Raw genomic sequence first — 19210 nt, forward strand, 5'->3', positions numbered from 1 at the left:
ATATTCGTCATGATCCTCGTCACATTATTATTTTGGGTTTCGCCAAGTTTAGTTCTCCAGAGATTGGTGTTATTCTGAGTTAATTTGTTTATGTCCGGAGATTAAGTGTACTATGCACTTGAGCTTTCTGGAATTCGTACTCTTTAGTTTTTCGGAAGGTCGTGTAGATAGGAAACATATACTTCTAAATAATATGTATGCGGTGAATATAAGGGAATTACTAATAATAAAAATTATTGTTTGTTGGTTAATTATCTAAGTTAAGTTTCTACTTTTCGGTAAGGAAAACGTTAAGAAAACGCGAGTTTCAACCGTTGTTTGCTCTGTACCTTATCTGGACATCTCCAGATGTCTTTGGGAGGTTAGTCCATACATCTTTGTCCATCTGGATGTCTATGACCTCTCTGTCACCGACTTCTTACCAGTTTAATGGTCGTTTCACAGATTCCTGGTGTGTTTGTAGTGGGTTGTTTTCATTATTTAATTAAAAGGTATTAATAGATATAGTAAAAAGAGAAATGTTTTTTTTTTATTATTCTTAATATTAATAACGGAAAACAGGGCATAGATACAACACCCCCCTGCATGCCACCCCTCCCCTGCATGCCCCCAACATCGCTTCCCTACACCACATATTCATAAATACATTTACACATTATTGGAATCACCACGCTCATCAGGATCTTGGAGCCGCGTTCACCCTAGGCTCCGTGTGGAGCTCACAGAGAGAGCTCCCAGCTCATTGTCGTCTCAGAGTCGGTGTCGGCGATCGGAGCGGTGGAGGTGAAATGAGCCTGGCTGCTGTTCCAGTTGCATGTGGGGCAGCTCCGTCTGCTGCAGGCCCAGCACGGCCTCTCAGCTTAAACATGAATAACCAGGCCTCCTTGGTGAGTCCATCTGCTCATTAGCTCCTTCTTCCCTTCCTCACTGAAGCGATTGTTTTGCACCCTGCAGCACAGAGAGAGGTCCACGCTGACGCGGGTTCACACAAAGACCCACGCAGCCCCCACAAAAACCACATTGGATGAAGGTCTCCCCATGCCGAGAGCTGCGTTACCATACTTCACCACCACACGGGTCATTGCAGGTCTGTGATGGCAGGGACTGCATATCTATAATCGTAGTATAGTCCAAGGGTAAATTGTGCTGCACACTGCAGTATGTTGTCTGCAACTTAGCTCTTCTGCCTATAACGCCTGTGGTTATGCGCAGTGGTCACCCATCTAAGCACTATCCAGGCTAAAACCAGCTTATCTTGCAGATTTAAGATCAGGCACATTCCCAGTCGTTTGGTCATGTTCCTTGGTCTGATAATGAATAATAAATGCACTGGAATACACTCCACTACTAACCCCCACTTCTGCCATGTTCATAGCACACAAACGTGCTGTCAAGGTCCATTGCCCAAAACGTTGCCTTTTCCATGTTTTCTTCTGCTAAGGCCACAAGTGTTACTGACGAATCTAAGTTGTTTTGTCTGTAGCAACAGAGCGCATATGAGACATGAGCAGCAGAGCTTACCCGAGGTTCCTCAATGCTTTGTTGGTGAACATGATGCCATAAAGAGCTGGGATCGATTTGTCCGTCAGTGAGCAGTCTATCAGACTACAGGGAGAGAAGAGGCACTGAGTGGGGTGAAATTGGAAAATAGTGTACACACACACAAGATATGGAGAGCAACTCAACATCCTTTAATACAATAAGGGTGTAAATCTCGTAGAAATAGCTAAACAGAGGGAGTAATCATTTCGGACCCAGGAATTCAACCCTATTATTTGTCTATTCATTGTTTAATGCGGCTTTGTCCAACACGGCATTTTACAGGAACGTAACCCACCGCATTTGGCGAGGTCTGCCTGTGCAATATATTGTATTAAACATCGCGTTTGTCCATGAAAGGCCACTAGATACAGACAGAGTAGCCATAATCTAATCTGAATATTTATTTATATTGGAGAATCCGAAAATCTATGAAGCTCTTTATCACAGATGTCCACGCTACCCATCACGAGGCCAAGGCTGGTTTAAACTGTATATTGGGTAAGGTTAAAATAATGTTCAAATGTATAGGGTTGGCGTATAAGAGCCATTGGTGACTTTATGGCTTTAATAAGGGTCAGGTTATGGTGTTATTATTGTAAATGTAAGGGTGGGCAATTAATGTCAAGATTGTAGACGTTCATTAAATTAAATTCTTAATTGTAATCCATGACGTTAAATACAGATGTCCATCGATTATATCCAAGAGTGCCTATCTGGCTTCCAACATCCGGTGAAACCGGTAAAACCGCTTCAAAGGCTGTACCAGTACGGCGATCGGCACCATGTGCGTGACAAAACAAGTAGCTATCCTTTATTTCAGTGTCAAATAATATATACAGTACATTACACACTATATACAACTTAAACAATGAAAATACTGCACGCATATATTTTTTCATGACTAATAACTAGTCATAAAAACAGTAAATATACAGTGCGATCTGGCGAAAATTGCTTGCAATTCGGCGTTCGCCAGAGCACTGATCTGAAGGTTGCATCAGTCTGACGATTGTCAAACACAAGTTGTTGTTGCCAAACACAAGTTTGTTGTTGTCAAACACAGGTTGTTGTCGTCAAACACAGGTTGTTGTCGTTAAACACAAGTTGTTGTCAAACAAAAGTTGTCATCAAACACAAGTTATTGTCAAACACAAGTTGTTGTCGTCAAACACAAGTTGTTGTCATCAAACACAAGTTGGTGTTGTCAAACACAAGTTGTTGAACAAGAGCGTAGTACACACATCACCCCATGCAGAGTCTTCGATATTGGAGTGGTGAGTGCGGTACAGTAAAGTCACTTTTTACAGGATATTTAGTTTATTTGTATATGTATTTAAGCGATTTTCATATCGAAAACTATTTAAAATATTAAATATATACAGAGCGCATATAAACATAATCTAATTCAAGAACGTGCAAAAATAACCGGTTTTAAATAATGACGCGATTATCTGGTGTTATTGAAAATTCAGTACCCCCTTCCCCCCCGATGCTGCTGGATAATCGATGATCTACTGTATTAACATAATATAGTTTGAAACAATATCATTGGTTAGAGTAGGTAATGTGACAATTGTAATTGTATTGTTATTTAATCGTGGTTAAAAGTGTTGTAATAAGTGTGGCTAATAACTTAATTGATGAGTGCATAAAAAAGAAAGTTATAAAATACGTTAAAATACAACATTATGCTACTTGCTTATTAGCCTGTCCTAGGACGGAAGCTGTAATATTTACGAACAAAAATGAGAAGAGTATAATTGTATATTGTGTTAATTGAATGGCAGTGAATCTTGCACGAAAGTATGTCATAAAACACTGCATTTCACAATAGCACTGTATATAACTGACATTAAATGTGTTCTAATTCACTGCTCTGATACTTTATTCTCTTCTGCTTTCGGTTGCTGGGGTTCAAATACATTGGATTGCAGTACAATATCTGGAAAATCACCGATAAATGTCTATTTAACCAAAATATAGAAGCATAAATTAAACTTACCTTTTGTTTCAAGTGCTGAAGAAAAAATAGAAAGACCCCAAATCCACTTTGTGCTGCGTAAAATTATTGATTAGATTCACTTTCAATAATGAAACGTCAAATTTAAAGCGAATTTGCGAAAAATGTTTATTTCCGCTCGACCTTCTTAATGACGGGGGGTGCGGCATGTGGAGTGACGTCACGCGCGGGACACAACTCCCTCATTAATAATTATGAGTGGAAGACGTCACTACACATGGAGCTTCCACCCCTCATCAATTATCATGAGCCGATGACGTCACTCATGTGGACCACGCCCCCCCACCCCACTCATTAATATTCAAGAGCGGATGACGTCATTCCACATGGAGCTCCCCACCATCAATAATGAGCGGATGACGTCACTCATGTGGACCCCGCCCCCACTCCCTCAATAATAATGAGCGGATGACGTCACTCCCCTGTCACTTTCTGTAAAGAAACGTCTGCGTAGAGTTATTTATTTGGTTAACTTTCAATAAAGAAACGTCAAATATAAAGCGAATTTGCGGAAAAAAGTATTTCCGCTCGACCTGCGTGAGGGGGGGGGGGCGGTATGTGGAGTGACGTCACGCGCGTTACACACATTTCTGGGCTATTATAGTAGTAATACTGTGTTTTGTGTCCACGTGCATATATTTGTTTAGGTGCACTTATACGAGTGTGTGTGCATCAGGACATTACTCACTCTAACGTCTCCAAACTCCCTTCTCTCCCCAACATCCCGTCCGCTAAAAGTCGGAGTCCGCTGTCTCCAAACTTATTGCGACTCGTCCTAAACCCGCGTGGACGGGAAAAGGGACAGCGCTGACTCACTGAGCCCTCGGGAACCGCGGAGTCAAACACGCGGTGAGTGAGGGACACTCACAATGGCGGTGAACATGACCAGAGCACACGCGTTCATGACAAAGCTGCTCATTGTTTAATGCTTCTGTGTTAGACATTTTAAAGATAACAGGTGGCATTTACAAATATCAGTTTACTCACAATCATCCATTCAATTATGATGCACTGTACCTTTATAATCTGAAAAGTGTTTGCGTTTACATAAACACAAAGTTGCAACAGAGAATCACACGAGTGAAGTACAGTTTCATCGCGAACACAGGGAGATGTTTACAATTAATATATCTGATAAAATATGTTGTGCATATGAATATTGATTAGCCTACGTGTTAAATTAAACAAATGTGTTTAAGGTTACAGTAAAACACTTTTAAAGTGGACTCGATTAAGCAGGAATTTTGGGTAAGCCAGCCTCCCGTAAATGTTTAAATATGAAATAATCATTTTATGGTAATTTAGTGTCGGAAATTTGAGATGTCTCTAGATTTTGCTTCCCTGCCCTCTACTGCCAACAAAGTTTTCCTGTAGCACATAGCACCTAATAATACATGGTGGCCTCCCATCCAGGCTCTATCTAGGCTCAATTCTGATTCAGTTTGGTGCATTCTGCGTGATTTTGGCGTAGACAAAGATATTGCTCAGCCTTGCCATGAAGAGACAGCAAGATTGCTGTGTTCACATTTAAATGTTTACTTCACGACGCGTTGCACCAACAATTAGCACAGTTAGGGCACAGAGCACATGTGAGAAACGAACAGCAGAGCTTACCTGAGCATCTTCAATCCTCTGTTGGCCTTGAGGATGACACTGAGAGAAGAACCCGACTTGTCTGTCAGTGGACACCAACAAAGGCTGCAGGGAGAAAAGAGACTTAGTGGGGGCAGAGAGGATGGGTGGAGGGTCTGGGCAGAGAGTGGGAGATGGTGAGGGGTGGTGGTGGTTGATGGGGCAGTGGTTGAGGGTCGTGTTTGTGGAGACTATGCACAAATGAACCTCATGTTAACTTTAATAGGAGCTTGCAAATAGCAACTGCTGTTTAGGTTTTTGGGTTGAATGTGATGTGTGTGAATGCCTACTATGTGTATATTTTCGTTTGTCCACTCTATGCGTGTTTGTACTTGTGTATCTTAGTGTATGCATATTTGTGTGCATGCATGTGGGAAGTAGTATTGCAGTGGTTAGCACACTGCGCCACAAACCTGGTTCGATTGCCGCTCACGGCTAACTTCATTGATGAATATCTAAAACGGCCGTGGACCTCACCTGGGTCGACTCAGCCTTAAATTAGTACCTGGTGTAGTAAGTAAACATCAGTTGGCTGAGTGTGGTGCTGGCCTCCCAACCCCTCATATGTGCCGTTCTGGTATTCATAGGTGTTCCTTAACAGTATATGACCCAAAAGTCTGCTAAAGGCTCTCTGTAGAATCTCTGCGGATGTATATATAAATCAAATAATCATGATTTATCTTTGATATTGCATCATCCTATAAGCGGTCACATCTGAAAGCGTTTCATTTAACATCTCATAACAATGTCATTGAAAGGAAACCCCCAGTGGCAACTGTCTGAGCACAAGGTAACTTTTAGCACCTGGCCTGCATATCGGCATTTCCACTACAACTCTTCCCAAATCCTCTCATTCCTAATTTCCTCAGAACATCCTCCCATTTTCGCGTCAAATAATATATACAGTACATTATACACTACATACAACAACTTAAACAATGAAAATACTGAACGTATATACATTTTTCATGACTAACAACTACAGTAATAGAAACAAAAAATTCATGCAATTCGGCGTGCGCCAGAGCACCGATCTGAAGGCTGCCTCAGTCTGACGATTGTCAAAGACAAGTCGTCAAACACAAGTCGTTGTCAAACACAAGTTGTTATTGTCAAACACAAGTTGTTATTGTCAAACACAAGTTATTGTCAAACACAAGTTGTTGTCAAACACAAGTTGTCAAACACAAGTTGTTGTTGTGAAACACAAGTTGTTGTCGTCAAACACAAGTTGTTGTTGTGAAACACAAGTTGTCGTTGTCAAACACAAGTTGTTGTCAAACACAAGTTGTCGTCAAATACAAGTTGTTGTTGTCAAACACAAGTTGTCGTCTAACACAAGTTGTTGTCAAACACAAGTTGTTGTTGTCAAACACAAGTTGTTGTCAATCAAAAGTTGTTGTCAAACACAAGTTGTTGTTGTCTAACACAAGTTGTTGTCAAAGACAAGTCGTTGTCAAACACATGTCGTTGTCAAACACAAGTTGTTGTTGTTAAACACAAGTTGTTGTCAAACACAAGTTGTCGTTGTTAAACACAAGTTGTCGTTGTTAAACACAAGTTGTCGTTGTTAAACACAAGTTGTTGTCAAACACAAGTTGTCAACACAAGTTGTTGTTGTCAAACACAAGTTGTTGTCAAATACAAGTTATTGTCAAACACAAGTTGTTGTCAAACACAAGTTGTTGTCAAACACAAGTTGTCGTTGTCAAACACAAGTTGTTGTTGTCGTCAAACACAAGTTGTTGTTGTGAAACACAAGTTGTTGTTGTCAAACACAAGTTGATGTTGTCAAACACAAGATGTCAAACACAAGTAGTTGTTGTCAAACACAAGTCGTTGTCAAACACAAGTTGTTGTTGTTGTCAAACACAACTTGTTGTTGTCAAACACAAGATGTTGTCAAACACAAGTAGTTGTCAAACACAAGATGTTGTCAAACACAAGTAGTTGTCAAACACAAGTTGTTGTTGTCAAACACAAGTTGTTGTCAATCAAAAGTTGTTGTCAAACACAAGTTGTTGTTGTCTAACACAAGTTGTTGTTGTCAAAGACAAGTCGTTGTCAAAGACAAGTCGTTGTCAAACACAAGTCGTTGTCAAACACAAGTCGTTGTCAAACACAAGTTGTTGTTGTCAAACACAAGTCGTTGTCAAACACAAGTTGTTGTTGTTGTCAAACACAACTTGTTGTTGTTGTCAAACACAAGATGTTGTCAAACACAAGTAGTTGTCAAACACAAGATGTTGTCAAACACAAGTAGTTGTCAAACACAAGTTGTTGTTGTCAAACACAAGTTGTCGTTGTCAAACACAAGTTGTTGTCAAACACAAGTTGTCGTCAAATACAAGTTGTTGTTGTCAAACACAAGTTGTCGTCTAACACAAGTTGTTGTCAAACACAAGTTGTTGTTGTCAAACACAAGTTGTTGTCAATCAAAAGTTGTTGTCAAACACAAGTTGTTGTTGTCTAACACAAGTTGTTGTTGTCAAAGACAAGTCGTTGTCAAAGACAAGTCGTTGTCAAACACAAGTCGTTGTCAAAGACAAGTCGTTGTCAAAGACAAGTCGTTGTCAAACACAAGTCGTTGTCAAACACAAGTCGTTGTCAACACAAGTTGTTGTTGTCAAACACAAGTTGTTGTCAAATACAAGTTATTGTCAAACACAAGTTGTTGTCAAACACAAGTTGTTGTCAAACACAAGTTGTCGTTGTCAAACACAAGTTGTTGTTGTCGTCAAACACAAGTTGTTGTTGTGAAACACAAGTTGTTGTTGTCAAACACAAGTTGATGTTGTCAAACACAAGATGTCAAACACAAGTAGTTGTTGTCAAACACAAGTCGTTGTCAAACACAAGTTGTTGTTGTTGTCAAACACAACTTGTTGTTGTCAAACACAAGATGTTGTCAAACACAAGTAGTTGTCAAACACAAGATGTTGTCAAACACAAGTAGTTGTCAAACACAAGTTGTTGTTGTCAAACACAAGTTGTTGTCAATCAAAAGTTGTTGTCAAACACAAGTTGTTGTTGTCTAACACAAGTTGTTGTTGTCAAAGACAAGTCGTTGTCAAAGACAAGTCGTTGTCAAACACAAGTCGTTGTCAAACACAAGTCGTTGTCAAACACAAGTTGTTGTTGTCAAACACAAGTCGTTGTCAAACACAAGTTGTTGTTGTTGTCAAACACAACTTGTTGTTGTTGTCAAACACAAGATGTTGTCAAACACAAGTAGTTGTCAAACACAAGATGTTGTCAAACACAAGTAGTTGTCAAACACAAGTTGTTGTTGTCAAACACAAGTTGTCGTTGTCAAACACAAGTTGTTGTCAAACACAAGTTGTCGTCAAATACAAGTTGTTGTTGTCAAACACAAGTTGTCGTCTAACACAAGTTGTTGTCAAACACAAGTTGTTGTTGTCAAACACAAGTTGTTGTCAATCAAAAGTTGTTGTCAAACACAAGTTGTTGTTGTCTAACACAAGTTGTTGTTGTCAAAGACAAGTCGTTGTCAAAGACAAGTCGTTGTCAAACACAAGTCGTTGTCAAACACAAGTCGTTGTCAAACACAAGTTGTTGTTGTCAAACACAAGTTGTTGTCAAACACAAGTTGTTGTTGTGAAACACAAGTTGTTGTCGTCAAACACAAGTTGTTGTTGTGAAACACAAGTTGTTGTCAAACACAAGATGTCAAACACAAGTAGTTGTTGTCATTTCGATTTAAAGCTTTCGCGACTGCAGGGATTCATCTTCTTGGTTCTTTCGGTAAAGTCACGTAGAAGGGAAGTAATATAATAATAAAAATAAAACACAATAAAATAATTCTCACGACGTTTAGGCCACAACGCAAGCAGCCGTCCTCAGGTGAAGAACATGTCTGTCGATAAGACAGAGTCTAAATGACACGTCTTAGGCTTGGAGTGTCTATTTAAGCTGTGAGGGAGGAGGAAGAGAGCCTTGACAAAAGAATTTGCATTTGAAGAGGAATTTAGCATATTTATGGGAAATGCAGGAATGCGAATAGTGCTAATTGTGAAATGCGTGGGAGGTGGGCGAGGGGTTTTCAAAGTCATATTATGCCCATGCATTATGCAGGATTAGAAGCATCAAAGGGAGGGGGCAGGGGCAGGGGCAGCACCAACAAAGGGAAGGAATGTGAATAGTATGCAGCTGCAGCAACCAGACAACCACGTAAAAAACTAAAGTATAAACTTCATAGTATCATCAGTATACTTAATATACTCTCCAATAAGCTGAGCTACTAACAGTAAGTAATACATTACAATTTTATGTCGCAAAAAATATAACATGCTTCCAGCTAAACTTTTTTCCCTTACATCAAACAGGTCTAGCCCCGTACTATATGCTGCCATAGACAAACCCAACATTAAATTATATACTGTATTACTATACACCACCCTATACCTTATACATTGTTATATTACACTATGTATTATTCTACTCACCCTAATGTATATCACACTGCTATACATTCACTATACAATTACGATACTATATATTACTTCGTACATTGTATTAAGCATATAAATGTTATACTATTTGTTATTATACACTGTACCATTGCCCGTCGTGTGAAAGATACTAAGAGGCAGAAACGAAATATGACAATGGGAGAGTACCAGAGCAAAGAATCCATTCTCGAACACATCAATTCCATACACCCAGCCATCAGATTCACCATGGAAGTCGAAAAAGATGGCAAGCTACCCTTTTTGGATGTCCTAATTAAAAGGAGACCTGATGGTTCAATGAGCCACTCTGTCTACAGGAAAGCCACCCATACGGATGCTTACCTAAAACCGGATTCCCACCACCATCCATCCCAGAAGAATTCCCTCATCAAGACTCTATACCATAGAGCCCAATGCATTTCCGACCAGGAACACATTGCCAGTGAACTCAAACACGTACGCCAAGCTCTTAAGGCTAATGGTTACTCCGACGACACAATCCGCAAAGCCATCACTCCAACCATCAAGAAGGATCCTGTTGAGGAGCCTTTCAAGACCATCACCTTACCCTACATTGCTGGGGTCACAAAAAAGATCTCCAACATCCTGATTAAACACAAGATCCAGGTCCGATTCAACACAGTACATAAAATCCGTGATCTGGTCCCGTCTGTAAAAGATGTGGTTCCAGACATACAGTACCCTGGCGTCTACAAACTAAGTTGCCTCTGTGGTAGCAGTTACATTGGAGAATCCAAACGACATGTCTCGGACCGCATCCGTGAACATAAAGCAGACCTGAAACACGGTAGGACAAACACCTCAGCCGTGGCAGATCACTGTTACAATTCAGTGGGCTCACATGACATTGACTTCTCCAAGACAGAGGTTCTCTGCAAGCCATCTGGCTATCATGAGAGATTCGTTCATGAGGCGATCCACATATACAAACACAGAGATAATTTCAACCGAGAAGATGGATTCTGGCTTAGCAATCATTGGAAGGACGTAATAAACCATTTCGGATCTTAACTGATTGTGTTCACGTTTACGGTGACTCTCAGACCGCGTTCCACTCACTGGCATTGTGTTCTCCGCAGGGAATGGATTCTTTGCTCTGCTACTCTCCCATTGTCATATTTCGTTGCTGCCTCTTAGTATCTTTCACACGACGGGTAATGGTACAGTGTATAATAACAAATAGTATAACATTTATATGCTTAATACAATGTATGAAGTAATATATAGTATCGTAATTGTATAGTGAATGTATAGCAGTGTGATATACATTAGGGTGGGTAGAATAATACATTGTGTAATATAACAATGTATAAGGTATAGGGTGGTGTATAGTAATACAGTATATAATTTAATGTTGGGTTTGTCTATGGCAGCATATAGTACGGGGCAGACCTGTTTGATGTAAGTGAAAAAAGTTTAGCTGGAAGCATATTATATTTTTTGCGACATAGAATTGTAATGTATTACTTACTGTTAGTAGCTCAGCTTATTGGAGAGTATATTTAGTATACTGATGATACTATGAAGTTTATACTTTAGTTTTTTACGTGGTTGTCTGGTTGCTGCAGCTGCATACTATTCACATTCCTTCCCTTTGTTGGTGCTGCCCCTGCCCCTGCCCCCTCCCTTTGATGCTTCTAATCCTGCATAATGCATGGGCATAATATGACTTTGAAAACCCCCCGCCCACCTCCCACACATTTCACAATTAGCACTATTCGCATTCCTGCATTTCCCATAAATATGCTAAATTCCTCTTCAAATGCAAATTCTTTTGTCAAGGCTCTCCTCCCTCACAGCTTAAATAGACACTCCAAGCCTAAGACGTGTCATTTAGACTCTGTCTTATCGACAGACATTTTCTTCACCTGAGGACGGCTGCTTGCGTTGTGGCGGAAACGTCGTGATAATTATTTTATTGTGTTTTATTTTTATTATGTTATTACTTCCCTTCTACGTGACTTTACCGAAAGAACCAAGAAGATAGTTGTTGTCAAACACAAGTTGTTGTTGTCAACCACAAGTTGTCGTTGTCAAACACAAGTTGTTGTCAAACACAAGTTGTCTTCAAATACAAGTTGTTGTTGTCAAACACAAGTTGTCGTCTAACACAAGTTGTTGTCAAACACAAGTTGTTGTCAATCACAAGTTGTTGTCAAACACAAGTTGTTGTTGTCTAACACAAGTTGTTGTTGTCAAAGACAAGTCGTTGTCAAAGACAAGTCGTTGTCAAACACAAGTCGTTGTCAAACACAAGTCGTTGTCAAACACAAGTTGTTGTTGTCAAACACAAGTTGTTGTCAAACACAAGTTGTCGTTGTTAAACACAAGTTGTCGTTGTTAAACACAAGTTGTTGTCAAACACAAGTTGTTGTCAACACAAGTTGTTGTCAACACAAGTTGTTGTTGTCAAATACAAGTTATTGTCAAACACAAGTTGTTGTCAAACACAAGTTGTTGTTGTGAAACACAAGTTGTTGTCGTCAAACACAAGTTGTTGTGAAACACAAGTTGTTTTTGTCAAACACAAGTTGTTGTTGTCAAACATAAGAAGACGTAAAACACAAGTTGTTGTTAAACACAAGTTGATGTTGTCAAACACAAGATGTCAAACACAAGTAGTTGTTGTCAAACACAAGTCGTTGTTGTCAAACACAAGTCGTTGTTGTCAAACACAAGTCGTTGTTGTCAAACACAAGTAGTTGTTGTCAATCACAAGTTGTTGTTGTCAAACACAAGTTGTCGTTGTCAAACACAAGTTTTCGTCAAACACAAGTTGTCGTCAAATACAAGTAGTTGTTGTCAAACACAAGTTGTTGTTGTCAAACACAAGTTGTGGTTGTCAAACACAAGTTGTTGTCAAACACAAGTTGTCGTCAAACACAAGTTGTCGTCTAACACAAGTTGTTGTCAAACACAAGTTGTTGTCAATCAAAAGTCGTTGTCAAAGACAAGTCGTTGTCAAACACATGTCGTTGTCAAACACAAGTCGTTGTCAAACACAAGTCGTTGTCAAACACAAGTTGTTGTTGTTAAACACAAGTTGTCGTTGTTAAACACAAGTTGTCGTTGTTAAACACAAGTTGTCGTTGTTAAACACAATTTGTTGTCAAACACAAGTTGTCAACACAAGTTGTTGTTGTCAAACACAAGTTGTTGTTGTCAAATACAAGTTATTGTCAAACACAAGTTGTTGTCAAACACAAGTTGTTGTCAAACACAAGTTGTCGTTGTCAAACACAAGTTGTTGTTGTCGTCAAACACAAGTTGTTGTTGTGAAACACAAGTTGTTGTTGTCAAACACAAGTTGTTGTTGTCAAACACAAGACGAAGTAAAACACAAGTTGTTGTTGTTAAACACAAGTTGATGTTGTCAAACACAAGATGTCAAACACAAGCAGTTGTTGTCAAACACAAGTCGTAGTCAAACACAAGTTGTTGTTGTCAAACACAAGTCGTTGTTGTCAAACACAAGTAGTTGTTGTCAATCACAAGTTGTTGTTGTCAAACACAAGTTGTCGTTGTCAAACACAAGTTTTCGTCAAACACAAGTTGTCGTCAAATACAAGTAGTTGTTGTCAAACACAAGTTGTTGTTGTCAAACACAAGTTGTGGTTGTCAAACACAAGTTGTTGTCAAACACAAGTTGTCGTCAAACACAAGTTGTCGTCTAACACAAGTTGTTGTCAAACACAAGTTGTTGTCAATCAAAAGTCGTTGTCAAAGACAAGTCGTTGTCAAACACATGTCGTTGTCAAACACAAGTCGTTGTCAAACACAAGTCGTTGTCAAACACAAGTTGTTGTTGTTAAACACAAGTTGTCGTTGTTAAACACAAGTTGTCGTTGTTAAACACAAGTTGTCGTTGTTAAACACAATTTGTTGTCAAACACAAGTTGTCAACACAAGTTGTTGTTGTCAAACACAAGTTGTTGTTGTCAAATACAAGTTATTGTCAAACACAAGTTGTTGTCAAACACAAGTTGTTGTCAAACACAAGTTGTCGTTGTCAAACACAAGTTGTTGTTGTCGTCAAACACAAGTTGTTGTTGTGAAACACAAGTTGTTGTTGTCAAACACAAGTTGTTGTTGTCAAACACAAGACGAAGTAAAACACAAGTTGTTGTTGTTAAACACAAGTTGATGTTGTCAAACACAAGATGTCAAACACAAGCAGTTGTTGTCAAACACAAGTCGTAGTCAAACACAAGTTGTTGTCAAACACAACTTGTTGTTGTTGTCAAACACAAGATGTTGTCAAACACAAGTAGTTGTCAAACACAAGATGTTGTCAAACACAAGTAGTTGTCAAACACAAGTTGTCGTCTAACACAAGTTGTTGTCAAACACAAGTTGTTGTTGTCAAACACAAGTTGTTGTCAATCAAAAGTTATTGTCAAACACAAGTTGTTGTTGTTGTCTAACACAAGTTGTTGTTGTCAAAGACAAGTCGTTGTCAAAGACAAGTCGTTGTCAAACACAAGTCGTTGTCAAACACAAGTCGTTGTCAAACACAAGTTGTTGTTGTCAAACACAAGTTGTTGTCAAACACAAGTTGTTGTTGTGAAACACAAGTTGTTGTCGTCAAACACAAGTTGTTGTTGTGAAACACAAGTTGTTGTTGTCAAACACAAGATGTCAAACACAAGTAGTTGTTGTCATTTCGATTTAAAGCTTTCGCGACTGCAGGGATTCATCTTCTTGGTTCTTTCGGTAAAGTCACGTAGAAGGGAAGTAATAAAATAATAAAAATAAAACACAATAAAATAATTCTCACGACGTTTAGGCCACAACGCAAGCAGCCGTCCTCAGGTGAAGAACATGTCTGTCGATAAGACAGAGTCTAAATGACACGTCTTAGGCTTGGAGTGTCTATTTAAGCTGTGAGGGAGGAGGAAGAGAGCCTTGACAAAAGAATTTGCATTTGAAGAGGAATTTAGCATATTTATGGGAAATGCAGGAATGCGAATAGTGCTAATTGTGAAATGTGTGGGAGGTGGGCGGGGGGTTTTCAAAGTCATATTATGCCCATGCATTATGCAGGATTAGAAGCATCAAAGGGAGGGGGCAGGGGCAGCACCAACAAAGGGATGGAATGTGAATAGTATGCAGCTGCAGCAACCAGACAACCACGTAAAAAACTAAAGTATAAACTTCATAGTATCATCAGTATACTTAATATACTCTCCAATAAGCTGAGCTACTAACAGTAAGTAATACATTACAATTCTATGTCGCAAAAAATATAATATGCTTCCAGCTAAACTTTTTTCCCTTACAGCAAACAGGTCTACCCCGTTGATGTTACTTGTGTTGTTGTTCTTGTTGTTATATTGCATGCTTAGTGTCCTTTAGGGGGGAAGGTCGGTTCGCCGCATTACGGTTTGGTATTGTTCAGCCGAGGTCGGCTGGGATTTTCTCTATGGGGGAGGGTGGTGTAATGCGGGTGTAAGTGACCTTCCGGATGTGACGTCACGGGGGGGTGGAGTCATGTGACGTGGGAGGAAGGTTCGGGTCCTTAAGGGGGTAAACCGGAAGGAGAAGTCAGTCGGGTTGTGAATGGAAAAGAGTGAGGCCACGCGGGCGAACGAGAGGAGGGGGGCACCGTCGGCCATCGGGAGCCAACCCCGGGGAGTAGGGAGCTACTGGGTGGTGTGAAGCTGCAGAGAAGTACAGCCAGTAAGGCTGTGTGTTAGAGGCAGCGGTGTGGCTGCCAGGAGTTGCAGGAGCAACGAAGAGGGAGACAGCACGAAGCTGTCAGAGCTGCGGAGTGACCGAGAGAGAGAAGAGCTGCAGCAAGTACAGCCAGGGGGGCTGTGTGAGAATAACAGCAGCGGAGCTGCTGTGGTGCTACGGGAGCGACAAGGAACAGCAGCGGGGCTGCTGATGGTGACTGGAGCGACATCGGAGCCAGCACTGTGGGGACTGAACAAATAGGAGACAGCCATGTGGGAAATATAGTACGAACCAAATAAAGGACACTGAGCCAGACATCGTGGTCAAGTCTTTTATTACACTGGTGTCAGAAGTGAAACGGCATGTCGAAGCAAGTAAGGAAGAAAATTACTCCGGCGCCAGCATCGGCTTCTTCGTCCGACGACGACGATTTCCCTCCAACCATGGATCCTGCTGGGGTGGTGGAGGAGAGCCCTGCTGAAGCGAGCACGGGGACGGGAGTGGAAGATGTTGGCGCAATGGCGGGTCCGTCAACATCATCGGACGCTGATCGAAGATGGCAACAGATGGCGGAACAACTGGAGGCACTCAAGGACGTCCTGGCGCAACTATGTCATCTCGTCACGCCAAGGACGATGGAGGAAGCGGAAGGTGCTCCACGGGCCGCCACGTTGCCTGCCCTGCTGCCGCCATTGGCCACGCGGCAAGAAGCCGCCATCTTGCGTGCTCCGCGGTGCCAAACCGCCATCTTGGCCACGCCGCGGGCCGACGCCATTTTGAATTTGCCTCCAGAACAACCACCATTGGAGGACGGCGTGAAGAGGAGTCGGAGTCGCCACCTTACCACAGTTAAGGAATTCTCCATCGGGGGCGATTGGAGCGCTTTCGCCTGCCGATTCTTGGCGGCAGTTCGTTCAGCAAGATGGTCCGATGCTGAGGCCTTGGAGGTGTTGCCGACTCTACTGGACGACGAATCTGTTCGATTTTTCCGTTCTATAACGACCGATAAGAAGAAGACTTTATGTGGAGTTTTTGAAGAAATGGCCGACGCTTATGAGCCACCTGACGACGCGCATCGGCGATTCGCTCAACGACAATGAGCACCCGAGGAATCGCCCGTGGCGTTCAGGGGTGCGGTGCTGGAGCTGGCCATGGCAGCATATCCTGAGACGCCACAGGACCTGCTCGAGCCTCTCATATTAGGTAAAATGCTGGAGCTGTCTCGGGATCTGGGGATCCCCATGCCTGTGTGTGGGCATGAGAAGCTCACGTCCCGGCCGGCAGCAAAGTGTCTGGATGCGCAATTTAACCTCCGTCGCTGGAAGCAAGTGGCGGCGTGGACGGGGGGGCCCGTCAAGGAGGGGGGCGCGCTGGGGTGGGACCCTACGAAGGCGGTCTACGTGCCGGAGGAGCGGGGCCCTCAGGAGCTGACGGCCGCCTCCGCTCCATGGTCGGGACGCGGCGGGCCGGGGCCGCGCGCTACGCTACCGGAACGGAGCCGTCGGGATGCAAGGCCTGCGCTTCGGCGCAACGATGTCGACTGCTTCCACTGCGGGCGTAGGGGCCACTACGCAAAGGACTGCTGGGCCCGCTTCCCAGGTCCGCCGCAGCAGGAGGCCTCAGCACTGGAGAAGCCGACCAAAGAACCTCCGAAACAGGCATGTCGGCACGCACCAGACACCCGGCAAGGCTTTGCACCTCACCCACCACCTTCGTTGCGCGATCCTAATGTTGTTGTTAAAGAAGGGCCATCGACGGGGCCTTGTCGCTCGGTCACGCAGTGGCGCAAATTGGCACGGAGAGTCGTCGCGGCCACTACGGGGTCGTCCACTGTACCGGGGTCTATACAAGGGCTGGACGTGCGCATTTTGGTCGACTCCGGAGCGTCTGCGACTATTATATCGGATGTCATTTTCCATCTGTTGGGCATTCCGCCGGGGGCTGTGCGTCCGGTTTATGGGTCGTGCGTCGCTGCGAACGGGGGTAGCATGGGTATCGTGGGCCAGGTGGATGCTAAGATATCTATTGGGGATGTGTCGGCTTCGGGCGTTGTGTTAATATCAAGATCTTTGGCGGTCCCTTGTTTATTAGGCACCGATTTTTTGGCTAAGATGCCCATTTTGATCAAAATCAATGAGAATTGTATTGAATTGCCGGGGGGCCGTCAAATCTCGTTTCTGCCGTCGCCCTGGGGGCGACCTGCTTCGGCCGTGCAAGTGCAGGCGCTGTCCGTTGCATCTGTGGACATCCCACCTGGTTCACAGATGCTTATACCCTTGCGGTATCGGAAGCCCCTGCCTGATCGGCTAGGAGCAGTAGGGGTCTTGTTGTCACCGTCCGCCACGATAACAACCGGGTTGGCGTTAGTTGGGGCACAGACCATCGTCCGGCCGGATCAATTACCGTTTTTACAGGTGCTCAATGCGGGGGTGGAAAACGTCCGCGTCCCGGCCGGTACGGTTGTGGCACATGCCACTACGGCGTTTGCGACGCACGATTGTCCGCATAGCCGGGGAGTGGTTGCTGGTGTTTCCGAGCCAAGGGGTTCGGATAATCGTTGGATTGCTGACTTATGTGACAAAAATTCTTCCCTATCCATGGAGCAACGTGGTGCGCTGCGTAAATTGTTGTTGACGTATTCGGATGTGTTCAGCTCCGATGATTTGGATTTGGGCCGCACATCGTTGCTTTCCCATCATATTGATATGGGCGACGCTGCCCCTATTCGTTTAAATTCGCATCGGATGAGTCCTGCGGAGCGAGAACACGTTCGGGGGGCAGTGGAAGACATGTTGGCTGCGGACATTATATCGCCATCTAACAGCCCATGGGGCGCTCCTGTGGTCTTGGTTAAGAAAAAGGATGGCAAATTGCGATTTTGTGTGGATTTCCGAAAATTGAATAAGATATCGGTGGCAGATGCGTACCCCCTGCCGCGTATGGACGACTCCCTTGACGCATTGTCGGGGGCTAAGTTCTTTTCCACACTGGACCTCTCTTCGGGATTTTGGCAGCTTCCCCTTGACGAGTCCTCACGGGAGAAAACCGCATTCCGTACGCCGCAGGGGTTATTTCAATTCAACTGCCTTCCGATGGGATTGAATGCGGCCCCTGCTACATTTCAAAGATTGATGGAGCTCGTTTTGACGGGGTTGCAGTGGGAGACGTGTCTTATATATTTGGACGATATTTTTGTCTTCAGCCGCACATTTGAGGAACATTTAACGCGGCTGGAGACAGTGTTCACGAGGATGCGCTCTGCGAATTTGAAATTCAAACCAAAGAAATGCCACCTACTGCAACGGTCCGTCCGTTATTTGGGGCACATTGTGAGTGCTGAGGGGGTGTCCACGGATCCGGAAAAGACGGCGTGCGTCCGGGATTGGCCGACTCCGGCCACCGTGGGGGATGTTCGGCGGTTTTTGGGATTTGCCTCGTATTACCGAAGATTTGTGCCTGGTTTTGCGACGATTGCGAGGCCCTTGCATCTCCTTACGGGTAAAGGACGGAAGTTTGTTTGGGGACAGCCGGAAGAGGCGGCCTTTCGGAGTCTGCGTGATCTATTGGCTACGGCCCCGACATTGGACTATCCCGATTTTGATCACCCATTCATTCTTGATACGGACGCGAGTGACACAGGTATTGGGGCGATATTATCACAGTCTAAAGGGGGTGTAGAGCGCGTCGTGGCGTATGGTAGCCGAGTCTTGTCTCCTGCGGAAACCCGCTACTGTGTCACTCGCAGAGAACTTTTGGCGGTTGTTTTTTTCCTACGGCAATGTCGACCGTATCTCTACGGTCGTTCTTTTATTGTGCGTACGGATCATGCTGCCTTGCAATATGCACT

At 43.1% G+C, this 19210-nt stretch overlaps 1 protein-coding gene across 1 annotated transcript in view; it reads right to left on the reverse strand.

Annotated features, from left to right (window-relative positions):
* Positions 1 to 860: 860 nt before the first annotated feature.
* The window catches only part of LOC144953612 (NACHT, LRR and PYD domains-containing protein 3-like), a 46257-nt gene continuing 27907 nt past the window's right edge, over positions 861 to 19210 (reverse strand). Inside the window, exons 6-9 of the mRNA XM_078884201.1 lie at positions 5177 to 5260; positions 4251 to 4337; positions 1522 to 1605; positions 861 to 948 (exon numbers count right to left, since the gene is read on the reverse strand). Coding sequence (XP_078740327.1) covers positions 861 to 948; positions 1522 to 1605; positions 4251 to 4337; positions 5177 to 5260 — 343 coding nt within the window. The remainder of the gene's footprint in view (positions 949 to 1521; positions 1606 to 4250; positions 4338 to 5176; positions 5261 to 19210) is intronic.

This window comes from Lampetra fluviatilis, chromosome 79, assembly GCF_964198595.1.
Source record: "Lampetra fluviatilis chromosome 79, kcLamFluv1.1, whole genome shotgun sequence".
NCBI lineage: Eukaryota > Metazoa > Chordata > Hyperoartia > Petromyzontiformes > Petromyzontidae > Lampetra > Lampetra fluviatilis.